Consider the following 15,984-nt stretch of genomic DNA (forward strand, 5'->3'; position numbering starts at 1 on the left):
GGAGGGACACCTGGGCCGTCCCTGGTGCTCCTTGGGTCCTGCTAGGAGGAGGGCAGAGGGGCTAATGGGGCTGTCACACTTCAGTCCTGCTGCTCCCCACCCCTTCGTGTGCTAGAATAAAAAACGGGTCCTACCAGGGGCAGGACCCTGTGTCCCTCAGGCTGAGACCAGGGGTCCTAGGGCAGGAGGGCAGGCAGGGCCTCCCGTGGGTGCATCCCTCTCTCCTCCCAGGCCCGGAGATCTTTTGTGGAAACCCGGTGATGAAAGAAAGCCGCAGGAAGCCAGGATGACATGAGAAGTCATTTTCCTTTATTTTCTTAACATACAATGAAATTCCAATTCCCAAGAGACATGTGCAGAGCAGGCAGAAGCAGGGCCTGGTGAACAACAGCAAGGACAGGCAGGGGGTGGGCCTGCCCCCTTCTCCCCTCCAGCACAACCCTCAGCCCCCTGGCCCCTGGCCCCTGCCCAGGCCGAAACTGAGAAGCTGGGGGTGAGAGGGGCCAGTCTCATGGGCCAGGTAGTAGCCAGAGACATGGCCTTGGCTGATAGGCCTGGCCAAATCATGACCTAGCTGTGGGCCCTTGGGCCTCAGTTTCCTTATCTGTAAGGTGGGCTGGAAGTCCCTGCTAGGGAATGGGAAAGAGTGTGTGCAGATGGGCTCGGGGACTGTTAAGGCCTCCTGCTTCTAGGTACCTGGGTATGGTGTCTCGGTTTTGTCACCATCGTGGCTCTGGGCACGTGGGGGACCTGCTCTGGCCCTGGGGGGATTGAATGGACCGTGTAGATGGCTGCCCCTGAAACGGACCCTGTGCTCTGAACTGTATGTCCTTGGGCTGCAGCTGTAGGTCCTTCATCAGGTCAAGGCCAAGGCCGACTCTCCCTCCAGGTAAGTGAGGAGGGAAGGCTGTGGCCTGGGTCACACGGGAGCCTGTGCAGGTCACCCAGCGGCCTGAACGCCTCCAGCCAGGAGCTCAGCAGCAAGGGGGCAAGCCGCTCCTCGCCCCTCACAATCAGCTGGGGGCTTGGAAACCCCTGAGGCCCAGCCAGGGCATCTGCTGCCGTGGGCCGAGCCACATCTGTCCCCAAACTGTCCTTTCATACACACACCCTTGCGTAACAGGGACCTGTGTCTCCTCTGGCAGGAGGAAGCGAAGAACCGAGCAATGGTCGAGATGATGCAGTGATAGGCGGAAAAGACCAACTAAAACTGAGCGAGGGAACGTGGGCGTTCCTCCTTTGACCTCTAAATGCCCTTCACTGGGCAGCAGCAGGCCCTGGCTGGTTCCAGCGGCTGGACTGGCTGCTGCTCGCTGCTTGGAAACACGCATGCGTCCTTGCTGCCTCTGTACTGGGGGAGAGAACCCAACGCGAGTGGAAGACGCTGATGCAGACGACATCTTCCGGAGCCCACAGTGTGTCTACACTCACAGAACCCCAGAGAGGGACCTCGGGCCACGGAGCTCTCTCTCCCCCTGCCACTCTCAGACGGGGGCACTGGAAGCAAGGCAAACTGCGAGGGCAGAGCTGGTCACCGCTTGCTCCTACCCCCCCTCCTGGGGTCTGTTTCCCCCCCCCCTCCCCGAGAAGCGCCCTTGGGGGCAAAGTGCAAGTTACAGGAGAAGGCCACGCCCCAAGGTGCAAAACGGTGACAGCGGGGCCCTAGGCACCTGCGGCAGGTGAGCTGGTGAGCTGCTTCGGGGGGAGGGGGCTTTCTGGCACACCCCCTGTCACACTCTGAGGGTGGGTGCCTCTCTTTCACCTCCTCTGGGACTTCAAGGGAGTGGGCGAGTGGGGAGTCTTGGTCTCCAGGAAGCCCCAAGGCCAGGCAACAGAGAAAGAGAAAGAAAGTGATAGGAACAGCCCAAATCAGGCGTGGCCACGCAAGTCCCGCGGATCTTTGGCAAGAAACTTTGGCCAGCTCGTCAGAGTGTCTACAATATGGGTTTCACCCCGCCCCTCCCGCCGCCCGCCCCTGCCCCCGCCCCCTGTGATTGCGCGGGGGCCAGGCCCTCTACTTGGGCTTCATCTCCACCCTGGAGTGGATGTCTTCGCCGTCCAGGTCGTACTCCTCCGCCTGGCCGCTGGTGCACACCTTCATGCGGTCTGTGAGGTCGCTGCTGCGCGGGGCCAGGATGAAGTCGTAGATGAGCACAGCGAGGGCGGCCCCGATGAACGGCCCCACCCAGAAGACCTAGGCGCAGAGAGGCATGCTCAGAGGGCGTCGGGCCAGCCTGCGGGGGCTACGGACGGTCCCCGCTCCTGGGATGCTGCCCCTGAGCTCCCCGCCCCACCACCCACTGAGGGGCTCTCTCCCACCTGTGTCAGCGCTGCACCCTAACATCCTGATGCCAGTGTCCCCCACATCTGGCCCAAGCCCGGACAGTGGCAGTGGGCACCTCCCTGCCCCCGTGTGGCCCCGCTCAGCCCCTTCCTGAGGGTGGCCACTGCCCTGCCCAGCTGCAGAGGGTCACAGAGGCTAGTTGGGTAGAAGGCTGGCCTGGAACAGAAACACCAACAGTGCCCGGCCGGTGTGGCTCAGTGGTTGAGCACTGACGTATGGACCGGGAAGTCATGGATCGATTCCCAGTCAGGGCACATACCTGGGTTATGAGCTCCATCCCCAGTAGGGGGCATGCAGGAGACAGCCAATCAATGTTTCTCTCTCATCAGTGTTTCTATCTCTCTCTTCCTCTCCCTTCCTCTCTCTCTAAAAAGCAATAAAAACGTATTTTTTAAAGCACACCAACAGTAAGAACAGCTAAATCCATGGAGCGCCGACCCCATGCTGAGCTCAGCTTGCGGGCGGTGAGGCCGGGTGTCCCCGCTGCGGGGTTGGGGGTGCCGCCGCACCCCAGCTTCACTGCTCAGGAAGTAGGCTTGGAGAGGCCAGCAGCCTGCCCAGGTCATGCGCAGTTGGAAAGTGGCAGAGCCAGGACTCCGGCCTGACTCTCAGCCATGCTGCTGGCCGAGCTGGGAGGGGACCCCCAGCCCTCGCTGTTCCAGGCCTGGCCCCACGGCTCTCCATCTCAGCTCTGTGTCCAGGTCCCCGGCCCTGGCTCCTCCTAGAGCCTCTGCGCTGGGAGAAGATGCCACAGGGTGGGGGCGGGCTTCCGCGGCACCAAAGCCTCCCGCCCACCTCCACGGCAGCCCTCAGCGCTTACCCAGTGGTCCTTGAAGTTGTTACTGATCACCGACGAGCCGAAGGACCGGGCAGGGTTAATGCTGCAGCCCGTGTAGTCGATCTGTGAAGCGGAAGGACGTGGGCAGAGGGAGGGAAGACAGAGAAACAGACAAGGGGAGAGGAAGAAAATGACAGAGAAAAGCAGACAGGTGGCAATCAGCACCAGAAAGATGGTCAGGAGGCCCCTGCCCTTCCCGCTCATGGGCAGAACCTGCCTCCCCACCATCCTCTCTCCTTCCCTCTACCCCCCCACCCCCGCCCCTGCCAAGGCCCAAAGAGCTGATAGCCCCACAGAATGAGCCCAGTCTGGGTCCCTTCCACTGCCCATGACAGGGTACCCGGACAGCCCCTGCCTGGCCTTGCCCTCTCCACCCCCACCCCCACTCACCGCCAACAGGTGTCCCAAGGCCACAGAGAGGCCTATGGCAAGGGGGGCTGAGCCCCCCAGGTCACGGCGCCTCCGGTCGGTGGTGGCCAGCACGCACAGCACCAGCTGCAGGGTGGCGATGATCTCGATGCCCAGGCCCTGGCCCGCGTTCACGCCCGAGGCCAGCTGTAGGGGACAGGGACAGCGAGGCTCTGTGAGCAGGGCAGGGGGGGACTGTGTCTCAGGGCCCTCAGGCCCGGGCACCATGGGCCAGACCCTCCGTGCCCTGAGAGCCCACCACATCACCCGTGGTTGGCCCAGAGGGGCTGGGCCCTCCTCAAGCACACACAGCTGGTAGTGGCCACCAGGCCTTGTCCCTCTCACACCTGCTGAGGAAGCACCAGCTGGGCCCTGGTACCTGCCCAGAGGCGGGGGAGGCCTGGGGTAAGGGGGGAGGGGGGTTGCCTGCATCCTTAGTCTACCGGGACCAAGGCCATAGGCCGGGGGCGAGGCCCAGGCAGGGGAGGAGATGGTAAGGGACACTCAGTGACAGTCATAGGAGGAAGCAAATGGGTGGAGGGCCCAGCTGGAGACATTGCTTTTTACCCAAAAGTCCAGAACATTCTACCCCTTCCCTGGCTGCATCTAAAACTCCCACAGCTGGGAGGTCCTCCTCGGCCGGCCCAGCTCCCTCTGTGCCTCTCTCCTTGGTGCCTGTCTCCTTCCCACCTCTGTCTGTCTCCCCTGATCCGGAGTCTCTCTCCCTCTTCTGGGCAGTGCCTTCCCTGCCTGCCCCTCCCTCTCCCTCCGGTCCAGCCCCCTCCCTCTCCCTGGCCACATAGGCCCCGCACCACATCTAGCTGCCACTTGCCCCTGGGCCGCTTTTAGTAACATGACTCATGGAAAAGGAAGGGAATGGGAGCTGCCGTGAGGTCACCGGAGCCCACCCCCTGCGGCTGCACCAGGGAGACCCTTCCCCAGGAGCCCCTGCCCCGCCCCCGGGGGGGGGGGCTGTCTCAGGCCCAGGTGCCCACACAGAGGGGCTGGGCCACATCAGCACAGGCCCACCCACAAAGATGCCCGGATGTGGCCGCCTAGGCTGCCTTCTCCCAGGCAGGGCTGGTGTGTCCAGCGAAGCCTAAACTTGAAGTCCCGTCCTGAGGGCAGGCGGTGTCTCCAGGGTAGTCGGGGGCTTTGCAGAATCCTAGGTGGGGGGCACGCCTCCTCCCTCCAGAAGTTTTCTCAGCCACACAGCGAGGGCGGCTCACAGAACAATTCTCTTCCCGCCTTTGTCTGCAGCCCTGGGTCACAGGGAAAGTGACTCACATCCCTGCCCCGCGCTGCAGCCCCGGCTCAGCCAGCCCTCCGCGCTCCTCGACTCGCTGACGCCGTGGCCATGGCCTGGCCGCTCTGGTCCTCGGTTTCCCCATCTATCAACTAGATCACAGGCGAGGGGGGCGGTCCCGGGGCGTTTGGATCAGGAGCGTTGAGGCTTTGTTCTGGTTCTTTTCCCTCTTATCCCAGGACTGGGACAGGCAGGAGGGAAGGGTCCTGCTGGGCAGGGGTGTGGAGACAGGAGGGAGGCCTGCCTGGTGCTGAACAGGCTCCATGGATGCCCGGCTGGTGAGGCGGGGCCCATCACACTCACACCTGCCACTACCCTCCGTGTCTGAGCGCCCAGGGAGCACAGGCTCCCGCTCCTGCCGCTCCTCCGCTCTCCAGGGTCGGCCTAATTGCTCGCTGGCGGGCGGCCCGAAACCAGCCCTTCCACGCTGATTAATGGAGCCCTTGCTCTAAGTGGCTCCGGCCTCATACTCCCCCATCCCCACCCGCCGCTCCCACAGATGTGGCCTGGATGAGCTCATCTCCTCCCCCGGTTCTTCACCAGGTCTGAGCATCCCGGCCCCTGCTCTCCCCAGAGGCACCACTCTTCATGCGAAGGGAGCAGGGACTGGTGCCCTGCCCTGCCCTCTGAGTCCACAGGAATGGGCCGCCTGCCCTGGGATCTCCAGGATGCCCCTTCCTGACTGCCCAGACCCCCCAGAACCTGACTGCCAGAGCCACACGGGTTGATAACCTTCCTCTCCCAAAACCTATTACCACCACCACCATCAGGAAGCCTCCCCTGATTGCTTCACTGGCTACTGACCACCTCTCCTTGGACTGCCCCTGCACCGGCGTTACTGACATCTGGAAACACTTGATGATTCAGAACTGGAAAGGGTAGTTAGTGAAAGGTCTGTTGAAACTCAATGTCCAGGAAAGAGCGGGTAAAAGTTCTAAACATATGTTACTATTTGCAACCCATTAAATTGGAAACAATGAAAAATACAGCCAATCCCAGTTGTGGTCACTTGCTATGGAGAAAAATACATGTTTGCACACCCCCGGGTCCTCTCGCCCAGCCCAGGGCTGATAGTTCGCTGATGACGGCCGCCGAGGAAAGGAACAGTTTTGTGCATGCGAGTGGGAATAACAGAATAATCCACGCGTCCCCTGTGAATCCCTGAAAGGTGCGAGTGTGCGTACCAAGCCCACCGAAGGCGACTCTCACGGCGCATTCAAACCCCCTCTCTCCCCCGCTCCCCAGCTCCAAGAAGCCTTCCCAGGTCCCTGGCCAGGAGCAGCCCCTGTGGTTACCCCACCCGGCCCTCATTGAACTGCCCCAATCTCCTGCCTCCTATGGGGGTGCTCACCCCCGCCCCCCGGGCTGAGAGCTCAGTGAGGGCAGGGCGGGGAGGCTCCCAGCTCCCTGCCCAGCCCCTGGAGGGGACACTCGCTGTGTGGTTTACGTAAGTGGTGAGGATGCTAATTATCTAGAACTGCCCCCTCCGGGAGGCGGCCGGATCCGGGAAGCTCTCTGGCCCCCAAGGAAGGTTCATTTGCTCTCTAGCTGGGGGACCACTGGCCAGTCGTCAGCTTCCGTGGTCCTTGCGGGCGGCCAGTGCAAGGGCCCCGTGTGACGGTGGGTGGGGAAGCTGAGGCTCAGGGAGGAGGCAGCACAGCCAGGATCCTTGCCCCGGGGCTGTGCCTCCCACACGCACAGGCCAAGGCGCTGGCTGCCACAGGCCAGGCCCAGGGACCGGGCTGCTCCCAGCTTGGACTGGGGAGCCGGCAGGAGATGGCTCTTTAGCTGCCAGCGTGTCCTGGCACCAGAGTGGCACAGGGCTGACCTCTCCAGGCAATAAGCCTCAAACCCTCTCTCCTGCCCGTGGGCAAGCTGACCAAGGTAACTTCCAAGGCCCGGGCCCTCTACTTGGCCTGGACGCTGGCACCCCACGCCTGGGGGCTCCAGAGCCAGGCCTGCCGAGGCCTGAGCATCTTCCCTAGAAGAGCAGGGGACGGGAGACAGCGAGGCTGCCCACACCCAAGGCACAGCACTCCCACTGGGGGCCTCACAGGGCCCCTGTCACCCCTCCATGGGCATCCATGTGTGCATGTGCTTGATTTAAGGAGAATATGTCGACCCTGCACCCCCAAATTTGAGAATATACACTTTTTCAGCCCACACGGGACATTCAGACACACCTGCTGTGCACTGGCCGGTGGGTCCACCGACTCTGAGAACCCCCACCGCACGGGGCCCTGGACGGCCATGCTGGGTGGCGTGGCTGGGGGTGCCGCCGTGTGTGTCCCTGTGCGTCGCACACCCACACACAGGTGCCCCTGCTGGCTGGGAGGGGGGAGGAGACGGGAAGGAGGCCCCCAGAGTGAGGGAGAGCAGGTCTCAGAAGGCCCTTTATTTGCTCTCAGAAGCCATTCCATCTTCCTGACAAGAAACAATACACAAAGCAATGGCTTCCTCCAGCCTCCCCCCCCCACCCCCACCAGCAGCCCCTGCCCTGCGGCGGGAGAGGAAGAGGCTCCATTGAGGAGCCCCCGCCCCACCCTCTGGGTCCCGAGGCCTGAGTGGAGCCACCCAGACTTGAGAATTGCCCCACACCCACGTGCATGTGCCCCCCTGTGCCATGTACCAGTGTGTGTGTGTGTGTGCATGTGTGTGTGAGTGTGTGTGTATGTGCATCTCTGTGTGTGCCGTGTGTGTGTATGTATGTGTGTCTGTGCTTGCCTGTGTATATGTGTGTGTGTGTGTGTGTGTGAGTGTGTGCGTGGGGGTGAGTGTGTGTGTGTGAGTGCGTGTGTTGGTGCAGCTTAAGCGTGTCCATTAGGAAAATGGGGGCCTTGGCTCGGATGCTCCAGGACCCCTCCCTTCCCGACGTGGACCCCCGCCTCCGAGACTCAGGGTCACCCTCCGGTGCAGAGCCCGTCACAGGCCCTCTGCCCGCCCTGCTGTGCCCGCGGCCAGGGGCCCCGCGGCCGGCTGCCGGGCAGATCCTCCTTGCGGGCCCTGATGACAGGCGCCCACTGGCTGGGAGACAGCCTCTTCCAAGGAAACAAGACCCTCCCATCCCGGCGGACAGCCTCCTGGCGGTGGGTTTCAGGCTCGAGAAGGAACTGCTCGTTTCCCCCTCTCCCACCATCTTCTGAGGTGGGTTCAGCCTCGGTGTGCTCTCCCCACTGGGCAGCACTGTGGGCCCGGAGCCCTGGCAGAGGCCCCGCCGAGGGGACCCTGGCCATGGCACTGCCCTGCCCACACCCACAGGCTCTTCCCGAGGATGGGGACCAAGACCCCGGGAGGCTCTGCCTGAAAGAAACGGGGCTTCCTATGCCCAGGGGCGGGCAGGGGCACATGAGCACTGCCTGGGGAGAGCCCCCTGGTCGGATGCTGAAGGAACACCCGCTGGTGGGGCCCTAGAGAAAGCGGGGAGCACTGTCTGGGCCGGAGCTCAGGTTGGGGAGGCCTGCGAGGTGGAAGAGGGGGGCTGTGGCCTGGGGAGGCAGGGCAAGGTGCGTCCCTCAGACCGAGGCGCCGTCTCAGAGCGGCACCCCTTCCGATGTGGGTTTCCCCCACGAGCCTGGCCCGGGCAGGAGTCGGGCAGGCACCAGGGGCCAGCGGGCCGCTGAGAGGGCTCGGAGGGTAAGCGGCCTCAGAGGTCCGTGGGGAGGGGAGTCTCCACCGCAGGCCTGCTCTCTGTGCCGCCCCCTCATCTGGGCCGGGCTGGAAGCCGTAATTACAGGGCCCAGCTGTGGCACCACCAGCCCGCCCCGCCCCGCCCCGCCCTGTGCAGGCCTGGGGACAGGGTCCTTGGGAAATTCTGGCCTCCCTTTCCCCAGCCCACTGCCGGCTCTGGAGGAGGCAGGAGTGGTCCCCAACTCTGGGAGGGCTGGTGGCATGGGGGCCTCTCACTCTGGTTGGGGAAACTGAGGCCCGGGAAACCAGAGAAGAGGCAGGTTTAGGGTTGAGGATGCAGCAGGCAACGGCAGTCAGGCCCTGAATCGACAGGGCTAAGAGAGACCCCCAAGGAGGGGAGTTTGTGCTCTGCCTGAGCCCCCTAAGGGGCTGACATCGCAGGCGCTGGGATGGCCAGGAATCCCGTCCCCTCTAGGGCGCAGTCAGACCCTGGCCTGGTCCTGAGCCCTCACCATCCTCCAGAGCCCACCCTCCTGCCATGACCCCAGTCCGGCCACAACCCACAACTCCCAGGCCATGACCTCTCACTGACCCCTAGCCTATGCTGAAAGCCCTTCCCTCGTGGGGTCTCCTCATTGAGGCTCGTGTGGCACCTCCTCCCTGAAGCCTTCCTGGCCCTCCCCTCCCCGTAGGTCAGAAGTTGCCTGGCCACCCTCACACCTCTTATCACACCTGCCTCCTGCCTCGTATCACGGGCAGCTGTGCACGGGGCTTATCTCGCCCAGACCGTGGGCTTCCCGGGGCAGGGAGGCAGCTGACTCAGCCCGAACTGAGCCTGCAGCGGCCCCGGCCCTGAGAGCAGGCGGCCGAGGTGAGACAGCAGAGGGGAGAGTCAAAGGAGCCGGAGTGCTCTGGACAGCATCTTCTACATCCAGAGCCCAGCCACGCCCTGCTACGTCCCCATTTCACAGACGGGACCCAGGGCCATCCGGGCAAGGCCGTTGCACGGAGTCACACCGGGTAACAGTGGCTGAGCTCTGGCAGGAGCGGGCGGGGCACTGCCCCCTGCCCCCGAGCCTCTCACCTTGGCCAAAATTGGAGTTTGACCCTTAGAACCAGCCGGGAGTCCTGCTGGCTGGACAGGCTCGTGGTCCCTCCAGGGCGTACCCTGAGCCCGGACTCAGTGGGAGGAAGTTCCCCAGGGGACATCCCCTGACTCACCCCAACCACTTCCTGCCACTTTTTTCCCTATTTTCCTTGGAAATCTCCATGCCAAGGCCTGGCTCCACCCAGGCTTGGGTTAGGGTGGGGCCCGGGGCCCAAGGGGAGCCCCCCTCCCCCCAGGGTCTGGAGGAAAGAGTAAGCTACCAGCTTTGTAAACTGGTCTCTGTGCCTCTTGAGGCCTTGAGGCCACCCCCGGGTCCCGTCAGGTCCCAGGTCCAGGGTCTGACAGGCCCCCGTGACGGGGGGGAGACTGTTTCCCGCAGGTGGACGGGGCAGTGCTGGGCCCCAGCACAGTGCTCAGCTCACTCATGTCCAGCTCGGCCCCTGGGCCGCAGCCCAGCCCTGGGCAGGGTGATAACCGCCGGCCCACAGCGCCTGCTGCAAGCGCGGGTGTGGCCAGGACCTATCAGACACCTAGGTGCCCGCGCGCGGCCTCAGGGCCCCGGGCTCCAAGGAAACCAGCAAGTTAGCAGCAGATGGGCCTCCCCCAGCCCAGGGCTGGCCCCCCAGCGGCTGCCCCTCCCTCCTCCCGCCTCCAGCCTGCCCAGCCCAGGTGTGAGGGTGACTCTGGAAAGTGGAGGCGGAAAGGGGACGAGACGCTGGAGCAGGGTGTGGCCAGGCCGGATGGCATCTGCCTGGCGCACGGTGGCGGAGGGGACCAAGCTCCCCGGCAGAGGCCTGTCCCTGGAGAGGGAGGGTCAGGAGGGTCCGGGAAAGCCTGGGGACACAGCTCCTCCCCGCGGAGGACCACGGCCCAGCCCATGATGCCGGCTGAGCTCCGGGGTGAGCCTCCCTGCCCAGAAGGGCGCTCCCTGAGGTGGCCTGGCTCTGCCCCCACTGGAGGCGCTGAGGCCGGAGGGCCGTGCCCCTTCCACCCTCCCGGCCATGCCTCCTGACTAAAGTCTAAACTCCAGCCGCACGGCTAATCTTTAACCGCGGGCCGAGCAGCGCGGGCTCTCCCGAGGGCTGGGCGAGGTGTCACTGTGACACGAACGCTAATCCCCCGGCACAGATCCTGCCGCCTGGTCCGAGCATCGGCGGGGAAGCCCGGGGACAGTCCCAGGAACCACCCAGTGCCATCTCCCTCCCGGTCCCCACACCCGCCCGCCCTGCCCGGGCCCGCCAGCCTCTCCCTCCACATGAGTCCTAGTTCCTCCTCCTGCTCCTTGGCCTCTGCCCTCCCCGGGACAGCACCCCCACCCAGGTGCTCCTCGACATCCTTCCAGCCTCAGTCAGCCTCTGGGCCAAGGCCCCCCTGCTGTGGCCCGAGCGGGGCTGAGTATGCACTTGGCTCGGGGTCTGGAAAAGCCCAGGTCTGCGACAGCGGGCGGCGGCAGCCAGAGGCCAATTAGCTGTGCTGAGCGGCCCGCGAGGAATTCTTTTCAGCAGCTGCCACCCATTGCCAACATCTGCTTGTCGTTAGTGCCCCTAGCCCAGGCCCCACTCCAGCCAGGAGCGGTAGGCACAGGCAGGGACCCCCTGACCCCCACCCAGGCTCACACAGCCCACTAACATGCTCACACACATGCTGGCAGAATCAGACACCACGGGAGCGCGCGGCTTACGCTCACTCGAGCCCCACGCCGCCATCCACGTGTATCACCCGTCCACACACAGACACACGGGCCACACCTCCCGGTGCCCAGCCACAGAGTGAAGCCCAGACCCGAGGCAAGAGGTCCCTGCCTGGCCCGCCCTGCAATCCAGGAAAACCACCTGCCAACCGCCCAGAAAGCCTTCCCGGCCCCCAGTCTCTCCCATTCCTGGGGCCAGAGGGGCGGGGGGGGGGGGGTGTTTCCTGAAGGGGGGTTCCTAACGCCAGTCTGGGGTGGGATGCGGATGCCAGACCAGCAGTCATGGTGTCCGCCTCCATGGAGGGCAATGTCCACCCTCCGGCTGAAAGGGGGGACCTGTGGGGCTCCCTGGAGATCAGTGGGTCCTCCACAGGAGGGGCCCCACTGCCCACACCCCTGCAGACCTGGCTGCCGGGCACCTGGTTTGGGGGGGCTGGGGACAGGGGCTGAGTTTCCCAGGGTCCAGGCTGCAAGAGCAGGGAGCTGACTGCACGGGCAGGGCTGAGAGGTGAGGAGCTGCTGGCCCAACGCGAGCTGCCTCCAGGGCTCAGTCCCCACAATAGATGACCTCAGGGGACGTTGGCAAGACTGTTATTCTCGGGGCCTCAGCTTCCCAGCGCCCGGCAGGAAGCAGGCTCTGGGCTGCGTGCGGAGCTGGGTTCCAGCCCCAACTCCGCCTGACCTCCGGCAACCTCTTGTCCTCTCTGCTCCTCAGTGTCCCCATCCGCACAATGGGTGGAGGATGAGACCGAGGCCCTGTCAGCACCATTCGAAAGCCCACCCTACTCACCGCATTGCTGCCCAGGGAGTTGTCGGGCAGGGACGAGGTGATGCCCGAGAGGATGGCGGTGGCGACAATGGCCCCCACGCACTGGGCGATGATGTACAGGACGGCCCGGAGGACGCTGATCTGGCAGCTGAGCAGCAGCCCCAGGGTGACGGCTGGGTTGAGGTGGGCGCCGCTGATGTGGCCCACGCTCTGGGCCATCGTGGCGATGCTCAGCCCGAAGGCCAGGGACACCTTCACATTGTCCTGGGCCGCACCTGACGTCTGGTTGTTCTTCAGCGGGAAGTTGAAGCCCAGGGCAGAACCGATGCTGATGACGATGAAGAGGGTCATGGCCAGGAACTCGGCCACCACCGCCCTCCAGAAGAGCTTCTTCTTGAACTCGCTGGCCATGCTGGCGGGGGCTTGGCTGGAGACCGCTGCCTGGTGCCTGACTCCCTCGGAGAGCTGAGCCACAGCCCGGGCTGGGCCTATTTATAGGGCCCCCGGGGGGAGGAGGGGAGGGGGAGCACAAAGGGAGGAAGGCCTCTCCTGCTCCTGGCCCGCCCCACACCGCACGGGCCTCCTCTCGGCGATGGATGCAGACACAGCTCTGCTGTTGGCCTGCCAACTTTTTTCCCTTCCTCCTCTCACCCCTCCCTGCCTCTCTCCCTCCGCCCTCCGCCCTGCCCAGCCGAGGAGGCAGGCAGGAGGCTGCCACTGCACTAATAGGCTTTGGGAAATTCCTCCACGTGGGCCCCACTCAGGGGGCTGCAGAAACCCAGGTGTCCCTGCCCTGTGTGCAGAGCTTAGGGGGTGCCCAAGGGCAGAGCCAGGCACTCCAGAAGCGGGGGGGGGGGGGGGGGAGATTGGGCAGGCTGGGCCCGGAGGGTGGACATTGCCCTCCTTGGAGGCGGGCACCATGACTCTGCTGGTCTGGCATCCCCATCCCACCCCAGACTGGCGTTAGTCTGGAATCCATGCGTCCAGGCATCCGGAGGGGCAGCCTGGGCCTCCTGCACCCCAGTCCCAGGCTGGCCACTGGATGTCACCTCAGGGATGTCCCAGAGCCCCAGGCACCCCGCCAGGCCTCCGCCAAGGGGTCACCGAGGCATCAGAAGTCTGAGAGCTGGTCTGCGGACCAGCCCCGCTCTGGGGCCAAGGCCAGGCCCGAGCGAGGTGAGGGGGCTGGGAGCCCCCACTCCAGGAGGCCTCAAGCTTCTGGGGCAATTCCCAGCAGTGATTCAGGGGCAGAACCACAGGAGACAGAGGCAAGACTGGAAGCCGGGAGGGTGAGGAAGGACAGACAGACGGGGAGGGAAGGGGAGCGGACACAGCCCTGCAGAGGGAGGAAGACAGGCTAAGAGGGAAGTAGAGTCATGAGAAGAAGGGAAGTGAGAGAGAGAGAGACCCAGGCAGAGACAGGGCGCGGGCCAGGGCAGAGAAGGAAAGACGAAGAGCATGCCCGGGGTGAGACCGGCTGAAAGAGGGGAGACCCGACTGGGCCCAGAACCAGAGCGAAAAGGGGGAGATGTGTGAGGAGCGGGAGGTGGGAGGAGGAACCAGACAACACACTGAGCGAGAAACTGTATCCCCGAGCCCGAGCCCTGAGGCCTGGCCCAGGAGAGAAGAGCCCCCCACCCTGGCCTCTCCCGCCTCCTGCCTGCCCCACACAACCCTGTGTGAGTGGTGGCTTGTCCCCATTTTATAGGTGGGAAACTGAGGCCAGTGAGGGAAAGGACTTTCCGCGTTCTGCAGGTGCCGGGGGCGGGGCAGGGGTGAGTGTGTGGGCTTGTGCAGCCTGCCCAGGGGCCATCTGCAGAGATGACAGCAGGCCCCTCCCCGGCCACCCTCCTGCCCGGCCCCAGCAAGGAGCCACCAGGGGTCAGGCTGGGGTTTGCTGGGAGGCAGCCCGCTGGGGGAGGAGGTGGGGGGAGTGCCTACCCCAATACGCCAAGTGCCTGCAAGTACAGGACGGAGTGGACATGAGGCGGAAGTCAGCGTGGTGGCCGGCGAGTCCTGTCTGCTCAGAGAGACCCAGCAGCTGAGGCCAGAGGTAATCTGTACCCTATTAACTGTCAGAGAGAGAGAGAGAGAGAGAGAGAGAGAGAGAGAGAGAGGAGAGGAAAGAGAGGTAGAGAGGAGAGAGAGGAGAGAGAGAGGAGAGAGAGGAGAGAGGAGAGAGAAGAGAGAGAGGAGAGAGAGAAGAGAGAGGTAGAGAGGAGAGAGAGGAGAGAAAAGAGAGAGAAGAGAGAGAGGAGAGAGAGGTAGAGTGGAGAGAGAGGAGATAGAGGAGAGAGAGGTAGAGAGGAGAGAGAGGAGAGAGAGGTAGAGAGGAGAGAGAGGTAGAGAGGAGAGAGAGAGGAGAGCGCGCGCCGGCCTACTGGGGCCACTTCCAGAACCTCCTCCACATCCGTCACTCCGGGCAGCACTGGCTCGGCTCTCCGCAGCCCGGAGGCTCCCTCTCGCCATGGCCAGGTCCAGGGCTCCCTCCACAGGCCTGAGATCCCCAACACCGGGCTCTAGGTGCTGGCCCTGCTCCCCCTCAGACCAGGCTCCGGAGGCGTGGCTGGGCGCCCCTCCGCCAGGGAGGCCTGGAGCGGGACCCTCTCCCCTCAGTGTCCTCTAAGAGACGGACCGTCCTCCTCTTCCCTCCTGCCTCCAGGTCCTGACAGGGCCACACCTGCCCCTGCCCTGCGACGGTGCGGGTGAGTTCTGACACTGCAGGCACAGGGTCCCGGCCAGGAGGGCGTGCAGGCGGCCTGCAGAGCGGGCACCAGGCCTGCAGGGGCCACTGACCCCGCTGGGGTGCGGGGGCGGCACAGCAGACGGCACTCGGCGCCTCGGGGCCTGGGCCTGTCCCAGGTTCGGTGACAGTGCCCACGGGCCGGGCCAGGACCCGGGCAGCTGAGGACACAGGAGGTGCCACCGTGCCCGGGGGTGAGAGTCGCCTCGGACTTACTCATTTACCCACCAGACCTTTACTGGGTGCACGTCACATGCCCGACTGTCCTGGGCACTGGGAGGCGGCTCCGGCCCACGCCGCCCAGCGCCGCCTCCCAAGGCTTGTGTTCTAGCCCATGAGCCCGCAGGCTCCGTGTGGGCACCTGGATGACAGAGCGTGTGACTGGAGGGCACCCGTGTGAGTGTGCACTTGGCAGAGGCCGTGTCCTTCTGGAACAGGCAGGAGACGGGGACCCGGGGTCCCGGAGCAGGCAGGCAAAGCACTTTTGTCCGGGCCCATTAGGTGCCCACCAATCTCGGGATGGTGAACGGGGGTACTCAGGGCAATGCCCCAGCCACCCTGCGTCCCTCCCCCACTAACCCCCCAGGCCAGCATGCTTTCCGCCCTAAGGGCCACCATGAAACTCCTTCCTTTGGGCGAGGCATTGACACCTCCAGAAAGTGCCATTAAAACACCAGCCTCTCCAACATAAAGCCACCTCCTCTCCCACAATGCAGAGGGGCCCCTGTGGCCGTGACCTACTTCCACGGGAAAGGAGGAAGGTCTCCCACTGGAGCCCCAGACCCAGGAAGGCCCCACGCCCCTCCCCCACCTCCTCGCCACACATCTGGGCCCACCAGGGAGGGAGGGAGGGAGGCAGCGTCCAGCCGAGGGCCGTCTTCACAGTCCTGGGAGGCTCAGATGCCGAGTGACTTGCCCGAACGGCAGAGCTGGGACGGGAACTCGGGACCCCTGGTTCCCAGAGCCGCGTCTCTCTGCCTGCCTGTGGGAAGGGCCCCGATGGGCCTGGTTACCAGAGGGAACCCCAGGAACAAGTACACGGCTGGGGGATCCAGGCCCCAGAGGCACCAGGACGGGTGAGGGGTGAGTGAGGGACACCTCCACTCCCCTGAGTAATGACCGCACGGTAGGGGCGGGTGGGAAGGAAGCAG

At 64.5% G+C, this 15,984-nt stretch overlaps 1 protein-coding gene across 1 annotated transcript; it reads right to left on the minus strand.

Annotated features, from left to right (window-relative positions):
- Positions 1-302: 302 nt before the first annotated feature.
- AQP1 (aquaporin 1 (Colton blood group)) lies at positions 303-12,789 on the minus strand. Its single transcript, XM_079785335.1, has 4 exons — positions 12,112-12,789; positions 3,573-3,737; positions 3,165-3,245; positions 303-2,194 (listed from the first exon to the last, which is right to left on the minus strand). Exons 1-4 carry the CDS (start codon positions 12,499-12,501, stop codon positions 2,015-2,017), a joined length of 816 nt encoding a protein of 271 aa, XP_079641461.1. The 5' UTR covers positions 12,502-12,789; the 3' UTR covers positions 303-2,014.
- Between the last annotated feature and the right edge of the window lie 3,195 nt (positions 12,790-15,984).

This window comes from Cnephaeus nilssonii (genome assembly GCF_951640355.1).
Source record: "Cnephaeus nilssonii genome assembly, chromosome: 12".
In the NCBI taxonomy this organism is placed as follows: domain Eukaryota; kingdom Metazoa; phylum Chordata; class Mammalia; order Chiroptera; family Vespertilionidae; genus Cnephaeus; species Cnephaeus nilssonii.

Excerpts from the sequence above, each read along its gene's own strand:
- AQP1 (XM_079785335.1), bottom strand. The coding sequence starts at position 12,501 with ATGGCCAGCGAGTTCAAGAAGAAGCTCTTCTGGAGGGCGGTGGTGGCC. Across the intron at positions 3,738-12,111 it reads ACTCCCTGGGCAGCAATGCG|CTGGCCTCGGGCGTGAACGC; the intron begins GTGAGTAGGGTG and ends TGTCCCCTACAG. Across the intron at positions 2,195-3,164 it reads ACAACTTCAAGGACCACTGG|GTCTTCTGGGTGGGGCCGTT; the intron begins GTAAGCGCTGAG and ends CTCTGCGCCTAG.